Genomic DNA, 19,445 nt, shown 5'->3' on the forward strand with positions numbered 1-19,445 from the left:
GTCCACCACACTGGCCTTAGCATTTAGTCAGAGTTCAGGCTTAATGAAAATAATGTGTTTGAGAGTGTTTGAGATTATCTTTTAAAGTAAAAGTGGGATTCAGGACAAAGAGAACATGTATGTTTTCTTATGTACTTTATCCGTGGTTGCTAGAGCTTTTAATATCTGATCTGAACTTTGTTAATTCTCTCCCTGCCTGTAATAATTGGGGGAATTTGCAGCTTTGTGGGTTTGATGAAAAATGAGTCAGTTTGAAAAGAATCATGAGTAATAAATGTGGTGGTTTATGGCTACAGGTCATAAAGAGAACATATACTACTTTTCATATTGAAGATCTTCTAACATACACAAAATTAGAAATTCTTCAAAATACAAAGAATTATTCTTAGAGGTACCGCGTTAAATGGACAGTATTAAGCCTTGTCAAGATAAAATGGGATGACTCTGTGATCTCTTCACTTAATTCATCTCATCAGATAAATTGAGTCCAAATGTAGTCTTCAGGGCAATTCCCTGGTGGTCCAGTGGTTAAGACTCCGAGCTTCCAATTCAGGGGGTGCAGGTTCAATCCCTGGTCAAGGAACTAAGATCCCACGTGCCATGTGGCATGGTCAAAAAGTAAACATAAATAAAGTAGCAAAAATGGACTTCATCAGCAGGAGGGCTGAAGTGATAGACTGAGAGCTTATAGCCTGATTTGGGCTGTTAGCCACAAGGCTGGCTAGACCGTTCAGTCTATGCAATCAGTAGCTCAGCAGATGAGCCCTGTGGCTTTAGCTATATTGCCTTTTCCTGTAAAGGACTAAGAGTAAATATTTTAGGCTTTCGCAGGCCATATTTCTGTGTAGTGACTATTCAGTTGTGTCATTGTCGCTGGAAAGCAGCCACAGGCCTGCGGAAACCAGGGAGTGTGGCTGTGTTTCAGTAGTGCTTCACCATCACTGAAGTTTAAATTTCAGGCAAACTGTCACAAAAATAATCCTCTTTTGATTTTTTTTTTTAATTCAAGTATATTTGATTTTTTTTTTTTTTTTTTTTTTTTTAGTATTTATATTTTTTAATGTTTGGAATAAAATTCTTAGCTTGCCAGCCATCCAGAACAGTTGGCAGACTAGATTTGGCCAACCAGCCATAATTTGCCAACTTACGCTTCAGAAATTCCTAGGTCTTTAGTGTTCTTCCCTTTTCAATTGATTTTTGTACTTGTGGGAATTGAGCACTTAACTGGGTTTCAGGCACTGATGTAAAAAGATTCTGACAAGTTTCGTGTTTCTTTCTGGTCTGGTCCCATCCCATGAACTTCTAATGCATTGCTTGTCTTGCTTTCCAGTATGGAGCCCCAGATGCAGGTGGACTCGGACACGTTCCTCTGGGCTGGAGTTACTGGTATGCATTGGTGAGTGAACAGTGAAGTCAGCGACAGTTACACACACCCCTACAGATGCTTGTCTACTTTCTACTGTAGCTCTGATATTGGTGTTACTCGGTTTGCGTTTACGGTTGGCCATTTCATCTCCTTGAAAGTCTGTTGATTTGTGAGTCACTCTGTTGTGAGATATTTTTCTTGCATTCCACAAGGTTTAGCAACATATTTTGCTGTTCTACCGGATCTGTTTCTGGTTTTTTTAACTAAACATATTATTGAAATTCTACTTGTAGTTAATAAAACTGTAGTCAAGAAGTCTAATTCAGTATTGACTTGAGCAGTTACCTTTTATGTCTTACCACTGTTTAAGCAGAGTACAGTTTAGCCCAGTATAGTTTCCAACTTTCATTTTGTATGCTGGCCTCATTTAAAAAAAAGACAACTCACTTTCCTCTCTTTAATAGGAAAAGAATTCTAAATATTATAATTACACCCTGTCTATCAATGGGAAGGCACGGAAGCATGGTGAGAACTACAGTGTGGACTACCTGACAGATGTCTTGGTGAGTTCTGGAAGCTCTGTCCTTGCAGTTTAGCTCATGTTTAACTAAAGACTCTGCCTCAGAAACCTTTAGTTATATTTGTTCACTTTGAGTAGCATGAATAATAACTTGATCTAACTGCTGAAGAATATTTTCAGCTGGTTAAAGATTCCTGAGAGTGTTTTTCTTTGTAATTAAGCCAGGCTCAGATCTAATGTTTTTGAAATTCCAGCAGCAAATCCCTTTTCCAAAGGCTAATCTCTAAAACTGTGGAGATTACTTTGAAGAGGTTTTACACTGTAAGGGTTCCTACTCTTGACCCCAGTTTTACTCACAGGCTGCAGGATGACAGCTTCATCATGAGGGTAAGGGGATGGAGGCAGGGAAGTTCTCCAGGCATTGAGTATTATATATTAAAAAAAGTACTGAGATGGGAACATGAATTGGGGACTCTCCTTTCCTGTCTAAGATGGTTCTAATGACATCCCCCCAAAGGGCATTCATTCACCAAGTACTTCAGCACCCCTTAGAGCTAGTACTAAGCAATAAATAAAGCAAAGTCCCCGATTCTATGGGAGGTCACCTTTTAGGGGTGGGTTTATTTACACATATGTGTGTTGTCTTGTTAGATGGTGATGAGTTAGAGCAATAAGGCAGAGCATGGAAGATACTTAAATAGTATTTAAGCAAAATCCTAAAGGAGATGAGAATGAGCTGTACAGATCAGTGGAAAGAGTGCCATAGGCAAAGGAAGCAAAAAGTGTGAAGGTATTGAGACGGGTGTGCCTGGCGTGTTGGAGAAACCACAGAGTTTCTGACGGGGCTGAAGTGAAGTTAGATGGGTGGGATGATGGTAGGAAATTGATAGTGTCTTTTGAGTTTCATGTTGGGGAGAAATGAAGATGTACATCAACTAGAACAATTAAAAACATAGCATGTATGTATGTGAGAAGCTTTGATTTTCATAAACTGTCTCCAGAGAAGCAAATGAAAAATTTAAGTCCAGATAAATTAAAACCCTGGTGTGGCATATTTGGACTTAATATTATTCATTTAGCTTAACTTCAGCTGGGATAACTTAGGATATCCTTCTTGATGCCAGCATTTTTGTAAGATTATGGTAACTTAATTCACTTTTCCCCCTATTGTGAATTAGGTTGACTCTGTTTTATATTCATTAAAGCATCAAATGTTTATGCTCTGAGCTGCATTAATGTAAATTAATACTAAAATGGCCAAATTATTCTTTTTTTCCTCATGGGAGGCATAACAACTTTTAGGTTATGTAAAATCATCAGCGTTAGTTGCTCAGTCTTGTTTGACTCTTGGAGACCCCAGGGACTGTGGCCTGCCAGGTTCCCCTGTCGATGGGGTTTCTCCAGGCAAGAACACTGGACTGGGTTGCCATTTCCTTCTCTGGCTTTCTTAAGAAGGGGTGTGCTTTCCAGTACTTTCACGCGTTTGCCTGAAAGCTAGATGATTCGTTCCAGCAACACGCTTGCAAGTGACTGTGCCGTAGATTGTGTGCCACAACTGCGAGAAGTACATAGGCCCCTGCACCCCTTTCACAGAGAACAGATACTTATCTAGGCCTCAGCTGCTGGGTAGGGTGAGGTGACCAATCTTTCTGTGTGTCAGGCCAATGTCTCCTTGGACTTCCTGGACTACAAGTCCAACTCCGAGCCATTCTTCATGATGATCTCCACCCCAGCGCCTCATTCGCCATGGACAGCTGCACCTCAATACCAAAACGCCTTCCAGAACGTCTTTGCACCAAGAAACAAGAACTTCAACATCCATGGAACGGTAACTTCCCCTCAGCCTTGCATCAAGCCAGGCTCGATGTGATTGCGTGTATAATACACTGGTCAGGAGGCCTTTGAGTCATGTAGTTGGTCTTCCTTCTCAGTCTTTTGGAGGTAACTGTGCCTGTCTCTAGCACACTAGGTAGTATACACGTGCTTCAGGAGTCCAGGTAAGTTTCCTGCCATGCACCCGGCGAGCGGCTCGAGAGTCCACGGGGAGTGGTAGAGAAATGCTGTCTTTCCCGCCTACAGTCCCTGCTGATAACCTCCACGCTGGCTCTCCTGCCCGGCAGTGGCCGAGACGTGTCCCTTGGGGCTGAATGGGGCCTGCAGCATTCTCCTCTGGGTGGAGGCATAGGAAAAAGAGTGGTGACGCAGTATAATGTGATTGGGAAGGGAAGTTGGATGGAGAAGTGAGCCAGAGCAAGGAGTGTAATAAAGGGCTGTGACCTAAATGCTGTTTGCCTCCAGTGCCACTTAGCCCTCCCTCGGTCCAGGAGATGGGCAGTTCACTGGTTCGAAGACTGAAGACTGCTACCACCTCATGCTTGTTTCCCTGAAGTCTTAGTTACTCATGAGGTGGTAGAAAGAATGAGTCTTGGAGTTAGATTCAGTACTACCGCTTTCTAACTAAGTGACCTGACGGTTAGTAAGAGGCTTAACTTCTGTTTTTCCCTCTGAAGTGGGAGATCCTGACCTCTCATGCAACTCTTGAATGGATTGAAGTTGTTGTTGTGGTTCAGTTTCTCAGTCGTGTCTGACTCTTTGCGACCCCATGAACTGCAGCACGCCAGGCTTCCCTGTCCTTCACCATCTCCCGGAGTTTGCTCAAACTCAAGTCCATTGAGTCGGTGATGCCATCCAACCATCTCGTCCTCTTGTTGTCCCCTTCTCCTCCTGCCTTCAATCTTTCCCAGCACTGGGGTCTTTTCAAAGGAGTTGGCTCTTTGCATCAGGTGGCCAAAATATTGGAGCTTCAGCATCAGTCCTTCCAATGAATGTTCACAGTTGATTTCCTTTAGGGTTGACTGGTTTGATGTCCTTGCTGTCCAGGGGACTCTCAAGAGTCTGTACATAGAAACATTTAGCACGTTGCCTGGCACATGGTAGGCTGTGCTTGCTGTGTATGATGTTAAAACTGAGTGAATTGAGTTTTAAACCAAAGGGCTGGTCTCTCTGTGTTCCAAAAGAAGTACACACAAGTTCCCATGGCTAAGTAAGCTTAGCAGCTTAAGGTTAAATACGTCACTGTGCTATAGAATTTCTCAGTTATTCATGTTCTAACATGAATTTGCAATAGGAGAACATGCTGTATAGCATTTTTCAAGCATACTAACTAAAGAAGACTGAGGATCATAGTTTGCATGGTGGCAGCCTAGGGTTGTATGAATAGGAAGAAGAAAATCAAAAGTATTTGGCAATAAAAAAAAAAAAAACTTCTTTATTTAAATGAGAAGAAGCCTCTAGATTTGGATTTGAAGTTTTAGAAAATTGCTATGATAAGGTTTTTCCCCCAAGGTCTATACCTTAGGTAGGAAGATAGAGGGGAATAGAATGATAACTTATTAGGCAAAACTTAGAGGAAGGTAAAGTTAGTATTTACCCTTTTGTAGTTTGAGTGGCAGACTCAAGCACAGATTCCAAGTTACAAATGTAATCTAGTCAGTTTCCAGTATCTTTCTCTAAATGTCTTATGCTGCTCAGGAAGGATCCCAGGCCTTCTGCTGTTAGGGAGGGGTTGGGAAGAAGCTAAAAAATAAGTGATAATTTGCAGAATTTTTTTTTTCCTTACAAACACAGAGAAGGGAGGTGGGAGTGGGTGGTGGAGGGAAAATCTGAAGTTGCTTAAACAGGCTCCAGTTAGTTCCTTTTTGCTCAAGTATCAAGTGATCCTTTTATCTACTCTAGTACTTTGACTCTGGTGACTTGGTGCTAACTTTTTTTTTTCTTTAAATTTTAGAACAAGCACTGGTTAATTCGGCAAGCCAAGACCCCAATGACTAATTCTTCAATACAGTTTTTAGATAATGCATTTAGGAAAAGGTAAGAGCTGCTCCTTTCTCAGTCTGGGTGGTCTTTGAGGACCCTCAGAAGCAACCCATGAATAGAGGACTGCACCATGTGGTTATCTGTGAGAAAAAAATCAGAGCTTAGCAAGTTGGTGGGAGAGACTCTGATAGGGGGTCTCCGCATTTAGCAGTAAGGTGGCCTTTGGCCCTTAGGACTGATTAAACAGTCCATTTTTCTGACTTGTTAAAATGTTACATATTGGAGCCATTTGATTGAAATTTTTCTTTTCACTATGTCTAAAGAAAATTACATAAGACCCAAAGGCTTAGACTAGAGCAAAATATCTGCCTTTGCTGTTTTGAGTTTTTGAGAAAATTACGGTGTATTTAGTTTTAGACCAGGAATTGGCGGACTTCTTCTGTGAAGGGGCAGATAGTAAATATTACAGGCTTGTAGGCCATCTTGTGTCTGTTGCTGATGCTCAGCTCTGCTGTTGGAGTGTAGAGCAGCCCTGGACAGTATGAGAATGAATGAGCATGGCTGTGTTCCAGTAAAACTTGATATAAAAACAGCCAACAAGTTGTCGTTTTTGGGGGTGTAGAGTTTCAGATTCACAAGGTGAAAAACGTTCTGGAGATTGGTTTCACTCTGTGAATATACTGAACCCTACTGACCTATCCACTTACAGATTGTTAAAACAGTAATATTTTATGTCTTGTACCACAGTTGAAAACAGAAAGAATGTGGTCAAGCTTTGACCCATGACTACAGTTTGTTGGCCCATTTTAGTCCATTAAACACTGTTGCAGCACAGGTCCATCTGAATTCATCTCTGTCAATCAGTGCTGATTTGACAAGTTTGCCTTCTGGTAGTGGGTTTTTTGTTTGTTTGTTTGTTTACTTGAAGGATAATTGCTTTACAATATTGTGTTGGTGTCTGTCATACATCAACACCAATAGTCTTTCATTCTCATCACCAGTTATGATAAATAATAAAGCTAATTCATTTTTAAAAAGCCTAATTTATTTCTGTGGAATCAGTTAAATTTGGAGTGTTCTGAAATTTTCTAATCTGTGTTTTGCAATGAAAGAAAGGAAATGTGGGATTGGAGCTTTCGGGGAAGAGTGGCTTTGAGGGGTTTCTTTGGGAGGGAGTTTGGGGGTGTTTTGGGTTTAAGAGCTTGTTTGGACTTGGCTTTTGCTGTTTGGGCAAGATGGCAGTACCTCAGCCCTTTGTCTCTGAGGTGCTGTTGCTGCCCTCTGTTCACATTCAGGTGGCAGACTCTGCTCTCAGTGGATGACCTCGTGGAGAAGCTGGTCAAGCGATTGGAGTTCAATGGGGAGCTCAACAACACCTACATCTTTTATACCTCAGACAACGGCTATCACACAGGTAAGGGGCAGACCATGACCTTAGTGAAGTGCCTTTCCGTTCTCACCCAGTCAGTAGCGCTGGCTGGGAGCTTCTGTCCTTTTGCAGGGGTGAATAGGCCAGAGGGAGGGTCTTGCCCTCAGGGCTTCTCTGGTTAGAAGGCCAACTCATTCTCTTGGGGAAAGACCCAGGTTCATTACTTGCCATTTGACAGGCTAAATTATGTGGTGTTCTAAGGAGTCTAAGCAGAGAATAAGCTTGATGGGTTGGAGGCAGGCTTTATGAAAGAGGTGAGAAACTAAACTTGATTTAAAAGATAAGTGGATCTTAGAGAATAGGGGTATGACATTTTACACAGGAAGACCAAGAGAGGGTTGCCTTGGGGAAAAACTTTCTTGTGAAATTAGGTTTTTGGTATGTTTGGTTTTTCTTTTGTGGCTTTTGTCTTTTCACAACTGCCATATGAGTCAACCCCGTGTCCTTGACTTTCATCCTTTTTACTTGGACCTTCTTTAGCTAAAAATCAGTATTTTCTTCTTTCTCCACTCTTAAATTTCCTAAACTTGAAGGTAATTAATCTGATATTTGCACAGGAGCAGATTGATGAGGCATTTCATGTGTTATTATGAATATTTTTAAAGTCAAAGTAAAGACTAGTAAATTAACCTTTGTTGTCTAGCTTTAATTTTCAGTGACACAGGGCCAGTCTTTTGAATTCCTCATTCCTTCTGCATGTTTCTTTTTTAGCCAGAAGTTTCTGAAGGCACTCCAGACATGGTGATTCCATACGTCAGCACTTGATTGTGCCTCTGAGTAGTTGATTATGTATCCGAACCTACATAAAACCCATACGCTACCTTTACTTTTTATGTGTTGTAAGGCTGTCTCTTGCCACTGGTTTATCGGATAAACTGGTCTTTTGTCCTTTAGAATATCACATTCTAGATGTGGCTAATTGCATATGTGATAACTTGTTTATTTATACTCAGCATTTTTATAGATTGATAGTTAAAGCGAGAGTCTTAATAGAAATGCGTGTTTTTCAGCAAGAATGCTTTCTTATTGATGCTGCTGTGTACTTCTTACTGCTTCACATCATGAAGCCTGGGTGTCTGGTTGCCTCACTTTAGAGATGTTGTTTCTGATTGATGGCTCATGTGGACCAACCTGAGCTCCTCCTGTGAACCTCTTGTGCCTAAAACGTCCATTGATGATTGTGCGTAAATCAGTTCCCTCAGAAACTGAAAAATCTGACTTCATAACTCTGTCCTTCCTTTTGAATTTACTAGCTGGAATTCCTCAGGAAATTTGCCTCATCAACTGTTTGGCTATCTTGAGGTACAGTTTATTCAGGAAAGGCTGGATAAATGGTTTTGTTCCTTTATTTAACAGCTTTAAGACTAACTTCATTCAGTTGTGATCAGGTGGAGTATCATACATAAATAATGTATATTTGTGCTTCAATACTTTCTAGTCATTCCTTTTGTTGTATTTGCCTATTTAAGGCCAGGGAGTTCCTCTGGACATTTATTTAAAGAAGATGAGCTCACTGTTTCCTGCCTTGTAATAATTAGAGACCCTGGGGGATTTAAGCTCTTCGCTAAGACACCATAATTAGTAAAACAAGGCTATTTTTTATTTTTACTGTTGATTGAATGAATGCATGCGTGAGAGACATTTCTATCTTGGCTCCATCTTTACCCTATGCATTTTTTTTTTCCAGGACAGTTTTCTTTGCCAATAGACAAAAGACAGCTGTATGAGTTTGATATCAAAGTTCCACTATTGGTTCGAGGGCCTGGGATCAAACCAAATCAGACAAGCAAGGTAGGTTCCTGATACGGTGATGCCGTGTACAGGTAGTATTTGCCTGAGAAAAGAAAGCATTTCCTCCCAAAAGGAGACCTATTCTGTCTCTCCTCCTTTGAGGATAAAGGCTGATTGGCTTAAGATTTTACAAGTGTATTTATAAGCTTTGCAAACGGTGATTCTTATTTCTTTCTTTTTTTTAATTGAAGTATACTTGATGTACAATAATTCTGTAAGTTCAGGTATATAGTATAATGATTCACAGTTTTTAAAGGCCATGCTCCATTGAGTTACTTGTAAATATTGGCTGTATATCCTGTATTGTACAGTGTATCCTGTGTCGTACCATATATCCGTGTAGCTTATTTTACACCTAATACTTGGTACCTTTTAACCTTCCATTCCTGTATTTCTCGTCCCCATCCCATCTCCCCTTTGGTAACCGCTCATTTGTGCTCTGTGTCTGTATCTGTTCTCCATATCCATGTTTCGTTATATTTGGTAGTTTGTTGTATTTGCTAGATTTCACAAATAAGTGATATCTTATAGTATTTGTCTTTCACTGTCAGACATATAATAACAGTAAACTGCTGGCCACCCACTCTTCGCTGTATTTTCCCCTTGTATACGTATCACATCAGCATGAATAGCTTTCGCTTGTCTCTTGAGACTGAATCTTTACATGGTGACTGCACTTCCCCAGGGTGCTCATTAAAACTACCTCCTGGAAGTGAAAGTGAAAGGCTCAACATCCACAAAGTTTTGGATTGAATCACTTGGACTGGACTAGAAACGCTGTCTCTGCTTTTTTTTCCCTCAAGTTCACAATGACCCTTGAGAGGCAGCCCAGGCTGGAGCCCACAGCCCTGTCGAGCCAGGCTGTTCAGGCTTTGTTGTGTGTGCGCATCCCCTGGGGGCCTTGTTGACATGCAGATTCTGATTCTTCAATCCAGCCTGCTCCCAGGTATTCCCGGCTGATGTCCACCTGGTCTGAGCTCCCTCTGCATATAAGGCTACAGAAAGCTTGTCTTCTGAGAATTTAGTCCCTTTCTGTGGGACTCTTCCTTACTAATGCCTTTCTGCTTTGCTGATTCTCTTTCCTAAAATTGTCATAAAGGATCACATTATTCTTTTGTTACCATTTCCATCTGGTTTCATACTTGGTTTTAATACTGAGGCAGATGATGGGCACCTTGATCCAAACTCTCTGGTCTGACCTTGAGAGAGAAGAATTGATAGGCTCTACCAGTTATGTTTACTGTCTTCCTGGATAGCACAATTTCAGTCCGAGCTCTGTGAGAGAGACAAACAAAAATCAAGAAAATGGATCATTTAAGCTAAAATTGGAAGATAGGCCAGCATTTCTAGGAATCCTGTGTACTTGAATTTGATTTGAGGGTTTAATGTTTACTTTGTTTAAGTGTCTGCCATTTACTTGTTTCCTTTCACAATGCTCTTGATTGGAATTCTGTTAAAATTCTCTCAGAAACTTAAAGTGGCCTTCATAATTGCCTTCTGAATTTTCTTTTCTTCTCAAGACCCACATTTCTAAAGCCAGTCACTTTCCACTACAAATCCATTACCCTCTAAACAGACATCTCCTTTCAGGAGAGGTGGACAAGATTGGAAGACCATTCAACCATAAAAGCTTTTTCTGGGTGTTGGGAGTGTATTGAGGAGGCACATCTGTAGCCATGTGCATGTCCCAGGAAGAGGGCTAATGGGACGACATCTGTGCGAGGAGGGAGGCTGATGAGCACAGATGTCAGCCAGCTGCCCAGGAAACAGACTGTTCCTTTTTTCTTCAAGTTGACAGTGTCACTAAAATCAGAAACTTCATCTTCTATAAGTCATTTAAGTGAAACCAGGTCCTAGGAAGCCATTTCAACAATAATAACCTTTATTGAATACTTAGGATGCAGCAGGTGCTGTTCCAAGTGTTACTGCCTGTACCAACTCACTTAACCTTCACAGCCTTTTGAGATATGAATACAGTTATCCCTGTTTTATAGATGAGGTAACTGAGGTTCAGTGATTTGCCCAAGATGGTGTAGCTAAAGAATAGCAGAGCCCTGCATTTGAACTCTGGCAGTCTGGCTGATGTACGCTTAACCAGAATTCATACACTCAACCATGACTACGGTTCAGACAGGTATCTTCTTGTGCCAGCACACTACATGAGGAGCCTGGGAGTCACAGCAAGAGCTGTCATTGGAAGGTTAATTCTTAACTCCCTGTGTCAAGGGGGAGCCAGATACTTGAGCTGCATTCATCAGCGAAAGCCTCTGAGGCATTTAGGCAGAGACTCAGGTATTGGAAGGCTTCAGTCACGCGGAGATCTGTGGGAGGGCGTCCTCAGCAGCGGGACAGTGCCTGTGAAGGCACCGGGAGAAGAAGGAGATCAGCTGGTTCATGGGCAGAAGGTGGCAGTTGTGCTGAACCCCTTTCACTTCCTACCTGGGCCAGGCGTCTCTCTCACCCCCTTACCTTTGCGCGGCTGGCCGCTTCTGTCTGCATGCCCACCTCATGCCCTTTCACCCGGCTAAGTTAGTGTCCTCTGGGGCTTTGGTTTAGGGCTCTCCTCTGGGACATCAAGGCAGATACCTGCCCCACAGAGAGTGGGTGCCTTTCCCAGGTTCCCAGCTGGCCTCACACTTAACACACCTGACTAAGTATGTCTTTTTGACTCTAGGAGTCCCTACTTGAGAGGTATTATCCAAACTTAGACTACCCAACCCTTAGTGGGAGTTTGGGATTAGCAGATGTAAGCAATTGCTTATGCAGTGAATAAACAAGGACCCACTGTATAGCACAGGGACCTCTCCTCAATGTTCTGCAATAACCTAAATGGGAAAAGAATTTGAAAAAGAATAGATACATGTATTCGTATAACTGAATCACTTTGCTGTACACCTGAAACTAACACAACATTGTTAACTATGCTCCAATATAAAACAAAAAATTTTTAAAGGTCCTATTATGTACTCTAGGGAACTACATTCGCTATCCTATGATAAACCATAATGGAAAAGAATATTTTTTAAAAATGTATCTCTGTATGTGTATAACTGAATCACTTTACTGTATAGCAGAAATTAACATACTAAGTCAACTGTACTTCAATGAAAAAAAGAATACCTAGCCCTTAACGTACAATGGTGGACATCCAAGTTGTGTGAATGGATATTACCAAGGTTACACAGTAAGTGGCAGAACCAAGTCTGAAAGTTAACTGTTCTCAAAAATCCGAGGGTTTGGGGGAATTCCCTGGTGGTCCGGTGGTTAGTACTTGGTGCTTTCACTGTCAAGGGCCTGGGTTCCATCCCAGGTTGGGGCAGTAAGAGCCCACAAGCCATGCAGTACAGCCAACAAAAGAAAAACACAACATTGTTAACTATGCTCCAATATAAAACAAAAAATTTTTTAAAGGTCCTAGGGAACTGCATTCAATATCCTATGATAAACCATAATGGAAAAGAATATTTAAAAAAAAAATGTATCTCTGTATGTGTATAACTGAATCACTTTACTGTGCAGTAGAAATTAACATACTAAGTCGTCTGTGCTTATGACACGGCTTATGACATTCTGTACTGGCAGTTGTGGTGTGAGAAGTGTGAAATTTCCAACTTGCCTCTAACACAGTGTCAGCAATGGTGGCCGATTCATCCTGTGCTGGCAGCGCAGTTGTCTCAGTGCAGGTTCTGTGTGAGGGTCACGGGGTGGTGAGTTGAGCATAATGAGCTGAGCTGGCAACAGCCTGGTGGCCAGAACAGGGCACATTTGAGCAGTGGCTTTAACTTTGTGTTGGCTGTTGAGGAGAGCAGGGGCAGGTGGTATGGGCGGATGCTAAGCACTGGCTGTTGAGGTCTTCTCCTCTGGAGGAACATTAACCTAGCTTTAGATTTGGTGGTGGAAGTTCTCAGGCTTTAACAAAGGAAAATGTTGGTAGGAAAATGGAAAGGACATAGCATGATTCAGGGGAAACGGAACTGAGCAGGGACTCAGGAAGACCGCTTACTGGCTTTAAGACTGGTTAGACTAAGCCTTGGTTTCCCCATGTGAAATTGGAAAGATGCTAAGTGTGAATTCTCTAGTGTTACTAGGTCTCATCCCAGCTTACTCCTTGATAGGGAAGTGGGGGATGAGGGGCAAATCAAGGTGAAGAGTTCTCTGCTCTCAGTGCTGCTCATTAGATGGGTCTGGGGTGCTATCTGGTACGCTTCCAGTCTTCTTTTGAAAGCCTTACATGAACTCTTTTAACATCAGGGCTTAAATGTCTGTTTGAAGTCCTGGGAGCCCTTATTCTTTTAAGTAGTTTCTAGACCTAAAAAATAAGCAGGTTCAAGACATGATATCCCTCAATCTCATGCCTCAGTTTTTTAGGGCCTTCTGTTTGATCAAAATGTCTATATACTTAAATCCTAGGACCATTCCCAAATAAATTGTGAGGCTGTGATTTATGGACTGATTTCCTTGGTCTTGGCAGAGCCTTTTCTGTTCCAATGCATAAATGAATCTTTAGGTTTACACTCAGTGATAAAAGCAGTACCATCTTAGGATCTTGAAATGCTAATGTTTCTAGACATCCTTATGGTGATGGGCTCACAGTATACATTGTAATTCTTGGCTGTATAAAAACCAGAGAGAGGTAATTCTCTCAAATTCTTCAATTACACTTGGTATCTACTGGAAGTCCCCCATCTCCTAACATTGTATGCTAATTTTGAGACTCTACTTCTTAGTCAAACAAAACCCAGTAGTCAAACAAAACTCCATCATTTTTAGGGAAGATATGATTATGTAGACACTTGGAAAGAGAGTGTCTTGGGGATGGTGTTTATGGTACTTGTGCTGAATCTTAGCGACTTGGTTTGTTCCGGATCTTGCAGTCCTTCTCCCCGCCCCCTCCCCTCTCCCCATTCCCCCCCCCCCCACACACACGCAGAACAGACTGCCACTAGAGGGCATTCCCACCCCTAGCTGATGGCTGAGCCAGGCAGTCACTGTTTTATATGTCTGTCCATTTCATTATTTTGGTGCCTTGGACATGTTAATAATACCTGTGGGACTGGCTTCATTCATGTTCTGGACATCATTGAAAATATGTCAGCCACATTTTGAAGTCTTGTTGCATTTATCTGATTCTGGAGGTGGTATCTCTGCTTGTCTGTCTTTTCCTGCCACGGTCTCTTTCATATTCATACTCACTCTTGTTGACTGTCTCCTAAGTGGCTTAGTCTACCTGGGGGACTTGGAACCAGGAAAGATACCGCCCAACACCAATCCCCAGAGACATAGTTTTTGTGTTTTTTATCCTCACTAACGTATGGATTGCTTTTCCTGAGTTGCGTGCTACTGAAGGTTAATTTCCAACAGCTGCAGAGTTATACTAATTGATTCAGAGCCAGGATATGTATATTACTCGGCCCTCCAGGAACCATCACTCCTTCTCCAGGAGCCAGGAAACCTGGCTGCTACTCAGAAGATGTCTTCTTGCCTTTTGTGTCTGCACTTTGGTTTTGTTTTTAAATTAAAAGTAGCAGGATTAGTTTGTTGTTGTTGTTGTTTTTAATCCCCTTTTGGCTTCTCCTAAGATGATCTGAGTTTTCTCTACAGTTTTCTTGACTGGTATTTATTTCTAGTAAATGACAGCTTTTCCAGTTACAGGCTGCTGACTTTGTTTCAGTTACTTCTCTTTTCGTTTCCTCATCTGTAAAATGGGGGAAATACTCCTTCCTAGGATGGTGCGTGGATGCTCAGTCCCTAAGTCGTGTCTGATTCTTTGCGACCTCATGGACTGTAACCTGCCAGGCTCCTCTGTCCATGAGATTTCCCAGATAAGAATACTGGAGTGGGTTGCCATTTCCTTCTGCAGGGGATCTTCCCCACCCAAGGGTTGAACCTGGATCTCCTGCATTGGCAGGTAGGTTCTTTACCGCCAAGCCACCGGGGAAGCTCCTAGAATCATGGTGAGGCTTAAATGAGGATATGCGTTAGGAACTGGCCCGGAGTAGGTGCTTGGTGAACATTAGTTCTTTTCATTTCCCTGGATTGTCTCATCATTCCAAGGCTTTTTCTAGCCTGTGACCATGTGACTTCTAGACCTATGCCCTCTGCTACAAAAGTTCATGTTGTTGTTGAGCCAGAACATATATGGGATACTGCAGACTGAGATGCAGAATACCAGATTTCAAATAATTGGTTCAAAATTTTTTATAAAGTAAAATCTCATCATTTTCTTTTGTATTGTTTATATATTAAATAGTAATAGTTAAAACATTTGCAATAAATTTTACCTCTTTTTTTTTCTACTTTAGTGTGATCATTGAAAGTGAGAGTATTAATTGCTCAATTTGCTATCCCATGAACTATAGCCCATCAGGCTCCTCTGTCCATGGTATTTCCCAGCCAAGAATACTGGAGTGGGTAGCCATTTCCTTCTCCAGGGATCTTCCCAACCCAGGGATAGAACCCGGGTCTTCTGCATTGCAGGCAAATTCTTTACTGTCTGAGCCACTAGGATGGTCACTAGACAATTTTAAGTTACACATATGACTCCTGTTCTATCCTCTATCGGACTATGCAGGTTTAGACCTGGTAGAGATATTGTGTACAGAAGGAAAATTATCCAGTAAATCAAGGAGATATGTCAAGGAATAAATGCTACACAGTGTTTAATTTCTAGGATTTTTTTATTTAAACATCCAGGTTTTGTGCTTATTAAGGAAACTTACTGAGGCATTGTTGAGATAAATTTTCTGCACTCTCCAAAGCCTACTGCAAATATTTTTAGCCATGTTGTCACTTTGAAAAAGTATTTAAAAGGCGGATACCCTAATGGGCGACAAGCATTCAACCTTTGAGCCTTTCAAAAATGTCAGGAGTCAATTTGAAGTCAAGTAGTGAACTAGTGAGAATAATCAAGGTGGAAAACACTTGTATAAAGTAGCCTGACATATTTCTCATCATTCATAACAGACTCAAGGCAATCCTAAAGGAATCTTGAAAAATGTTTTGGTCAATAACTGTGTAAAATAAGCATAACTTCCCAGGGGCCTGTATTATAAACTTTATAAGGCTTTATGTTTTATATCTTAAATTGTCATAGTTATATTTGAATATATGCAATAGGAAGTATGGTTTGTACAAAAGATAATAGAAAGTGCTGCTTGTTTCAAGGATGGGTTTGGGGAACGAGAACTCTAGTGTAGATAGAAAAGGAAAATGAGACCAGCTGTGTTCTGAGTCAATTTATTGTTTCTTTCTCTTTCTCATAGATGCTCGTTGCCAACATTGACTTGGGCCCTACTATTCTGGACATTGCGGGCTATAGCCTGAATAAGACCCAGATGGATGGGATGTCTTTTTTGCCCATTTTGGTGAGTATAAAGCTCTCAGTCAGCCCTGAGCCAAGACTCTGAAGTAAATTCCAGGTTGTATAAGTAGAGTTAAATTTTAAATCTTCAGGGGAGACCCTTTAAATCTTAAAACTATTAAATTTGGGAAGCAGAGAATACAGCTTTTCTCATATCTGTAGTGGGAAGGAGCTTTCTTTATAAAGACTAGACACATATAAACAGAGTTCTGCATCCTTCCTTTTCTCCTTCTTCCCCCAAAAGCCCCATCATACACAAAGACAGGTAACAAATTGAGAAAATATTTGCAGCATATATGAAAAAGGGTAACTAATCCTAATAGATGAATTCTTAAAAGTGAAAATTAATATCTCAGTATAAAAATAGGCAAAAGAAGTAACTAATCAATTCTCAGAGGAATTAAAAATGACTAGAGTCAGTGCAAAAAGATTGCTTCAATGCTGATCAAAGAAAGGCTTAACTGAAGGAGGCCCCTATTGCCTGTAGAACTGGCAAAGATGAAAAAGATTAATACCCAGTAATTACAGAAGTCTGAAAAAAAATGAAAGCTACTCAGACTCATTGAAGTGTAATCAGTATAAGCTATCAGTAGGCTAATTTAATAAGACCCATCACTTCAGAATACACACATCAAGCAGATCTAGGAATTTACTCTTAAGAGAACAAAATTCGTTCAAGAATTATCTGAGTACCTACTGTGTCTGGCACTGCACAGTGCTAACTATAAAGAACTGCGTGTAATATTCACCTGGAGCCGTCACAACATTATTAATCAGCTGTACCCCAATACGTAATAAAAAGTTTAATTAAAAAACCCTACATACAGTAGTAATAGAAGAAAATTATAAAACCTGAATATACAGAAGGGAATTGGTCACATTGCGGCAAAATTAAACAAGACTATTGAAGCAGCACTAAATGATGTGCGTAAGTATATATTGACTTAGAAAGATGACCACCACATACTGCAGGGAGAAAAGGAGGTTTCAAACAGCATCTCTTTTTCATTAAAAATGTATGTGAATATGTTTAGGCATAGAGAAGTTTGACGGATCAATACTCTATATTATAGGTAACTCTTACTGATTTGTATGAATCTGTCACAATTATTAGGTGAGGTGTGACTTATCCAAGAGAGTACATGTCACTCATGTAAGTTATAAAACACAGGAAATACCCATGAACCCATAATCCCATTTAAGAACTGAAATACTCTTCATATTGATGGGTCTTCCTATGCACTCCTCCCCATCCCACCCCTTTACCTGCCCTTACCAGTTATCACTTTTCTGAATTTTATGGTTGTTACTCTCTGGCTTTTATTTTTTTAGTAGTTATCATGTACGTAGCCATAAACAACATACCTGTCTTGGGGGAAAAATACCTATCTTGTTTTGCACTCTAAAGATGACATTCTACTAGTTGTAATCAAGCCTTTTTTTCCAGTTCAGCATTGTTTGCAGATTGATCCATATTGTTCACTGATACCTAATATTCCATCATAAGAAGGAATGCTTCACCTCTTAATTATATTTTTTTATCAGTTGTACATTTGTGGTATTCTAGTTTTGCTCTAGGCGTGGTGCTGCCATGACATTCTCATACGTGTTTCCCAGTGAGCATGTGTATACACACCAAGGTCACGGGAACCTCACATCTTCATTCCTACAAATATCACCAAGTTATTGTCCAAAATCATCATCAGTTTATATTCCACCAGTAATGTGTAAGAATTCCTTTTGCTCTATATGAAGCTATCAGACTGCTTCATTTTTTTGCCTATCTAGGGGGTGAAAAACAACAAAATTATAGTTGGTTCTATGGTACATTTCTTTATTAATGAGATGAATCACTTTTTTCACAGCTTAATTCCCTTACTATACAATTTACCAGTTTAAAGTTGACAGCTCACTAGGTTTTGATATAGTCAGAGTTGTACAACTTCAGTATAATCTAACTTTACAACGTTTTCATCACCCCCAAAAAGAAACCCCCAGATACACTAGGAGTCACTCCAGGCTCCCTCTCTCAGCACCAGACAGGCACTCCTTTCTGTCACTACAGATCGTCTGCTGTGGACATTTTCTGTAAATAGAATCATACAGTGTGTGGTCTCTTGTGATTGGCTGAAAACACTGAGCTGTCTTCAAGGGTCATCCCCATTGTAACACACGTTACTACTTCATTCCTTCTTATTACTAAACAGTAGTATTCCATGTATTTATCCAGCCACGTATTTATCCAGCCATCAGTTGATAGACATTTGCATTGTTTCCCGTTTGACTCTATGAGTAACACTGCTGTGAACATTTATATATAGATTTTTGGGTGAGCTAATGTTTTCCATTCTCTTGAGTGTATCCTTAGTAGAATTGCTAGGTCATGTGGTGATTTTTCTATTTAACCTTTTGAGGAACTTCCAGACTGTTTCTAAAGTGATGGCACTGTTCTGTATATTCCCACCAGCAGTGTAAAAGGATTCAGTTTCTCTACGTCTTTGCCATCAGTTGCTGTTATCTTTTTACTATGTCTTAATGGGTGTGAGGGATTTGATTTAGGTCATACCTGAATGGTCTAGTGGTTTTCCCTACTTTCTTCAATTTAAGTCTGAATTTGGCAATAAGGACCTCATGATCTGGGCCACAGTCAGCTCCTGGTCTTGTTTTTGCTGACTGTATAGAGCTTCTCCATCTTTGGCTACAAAGAATATAATCAGTCTGATTTCGGTGTTGACCATCTGGTGATGTTCATGTGTGGAGTCTTCTCTTGTGTTGTTGGAAGAGGCTGTTTGTTATGACCAGTGTGTTCTCTTGGCAAAACTCTGTTAGCCTTTGCTCTCCTTCATTCTGTGTTCCAAGGCCAAATTTGCCTGTTACTCCAGGTGTTTCTTGACATCCTACTTTTGCATTCCAGTCCCCTATAATAAAAAGGACATCTTTTTTGGGTGTTAGTTCTAAAAGGTCTTGTAGGTCTTCATAGAACCATTCAACTTCAGCTTCTTCAGCATTACTGGTTGGGGCATAGATTTGGAATACTGTGATATTGAATGGTTTGCCTTGGAAACGAACAGAGATCATTCTGTTGTTTTTGAGATTGCATCCAAGTACTGCATTTCGGACTCTCTGTTGACCATGATGGCTACTCCATTTCTTCTGGGGGATT

At 40.8% G+C, this 19,445-nt stretch overlaps 1 protein-coding gene across 1 annotated transcript in view; it reads left to right on the top strand.

Moving 5' to 3' along the window:
- GNS (glucosamine (N-acetyl)-6-sulfatase) overlaps positions 1–19,445 on the top strand; it is a 49,725-nt gene that overhangs the window by 15,500 nt on the left and 14,780 nt on the right. Inside the window, exons 4-10 of the mRNA XM_019960881.2 lie at positions 1,331–1,396; positions 1,831–1,929; positions 3,547–3,714; positions 5,674–5,756; positions 6,998–7,116; positions 8,819–8,922; positions 16,185–16,286. Of these exons, the coding sequence (XP_019816440.2) occupies positions 1,331–1,396; positions 1,831–1,929; positions 3,547–3,714; positions 5,674–5,756; positions 6,998–7,116; positions 8,819–8,922; positions 16,185–16,286 (741 nt within the window). The remainder of the gene's footprint in view (positions 1–1,330; positions 1,397–1,830; positions 1,930–3,546; positions 3,715–5,673; positions 5,757–6,997; positions 7,117–8,818; positions 8,923–16,184; positions 16,287–19,445) is intronic.

Source organism: Bos indicus, chromosome 5, assembly GCF_029378745.1.
Source record: "Bos indicus isolate NIAB-ARS_2022 breed Sahiwal x Tharparkar chromosome 5, NIAB-ARS_B.indTharparkar_mat_pri_1.0, whole genome shotgun sequence".
NCBI lineage: Eukaryota > Metazoa > Chordata > Mammalia > Artiodactyla > Bovidae > Bos > Bos indicus.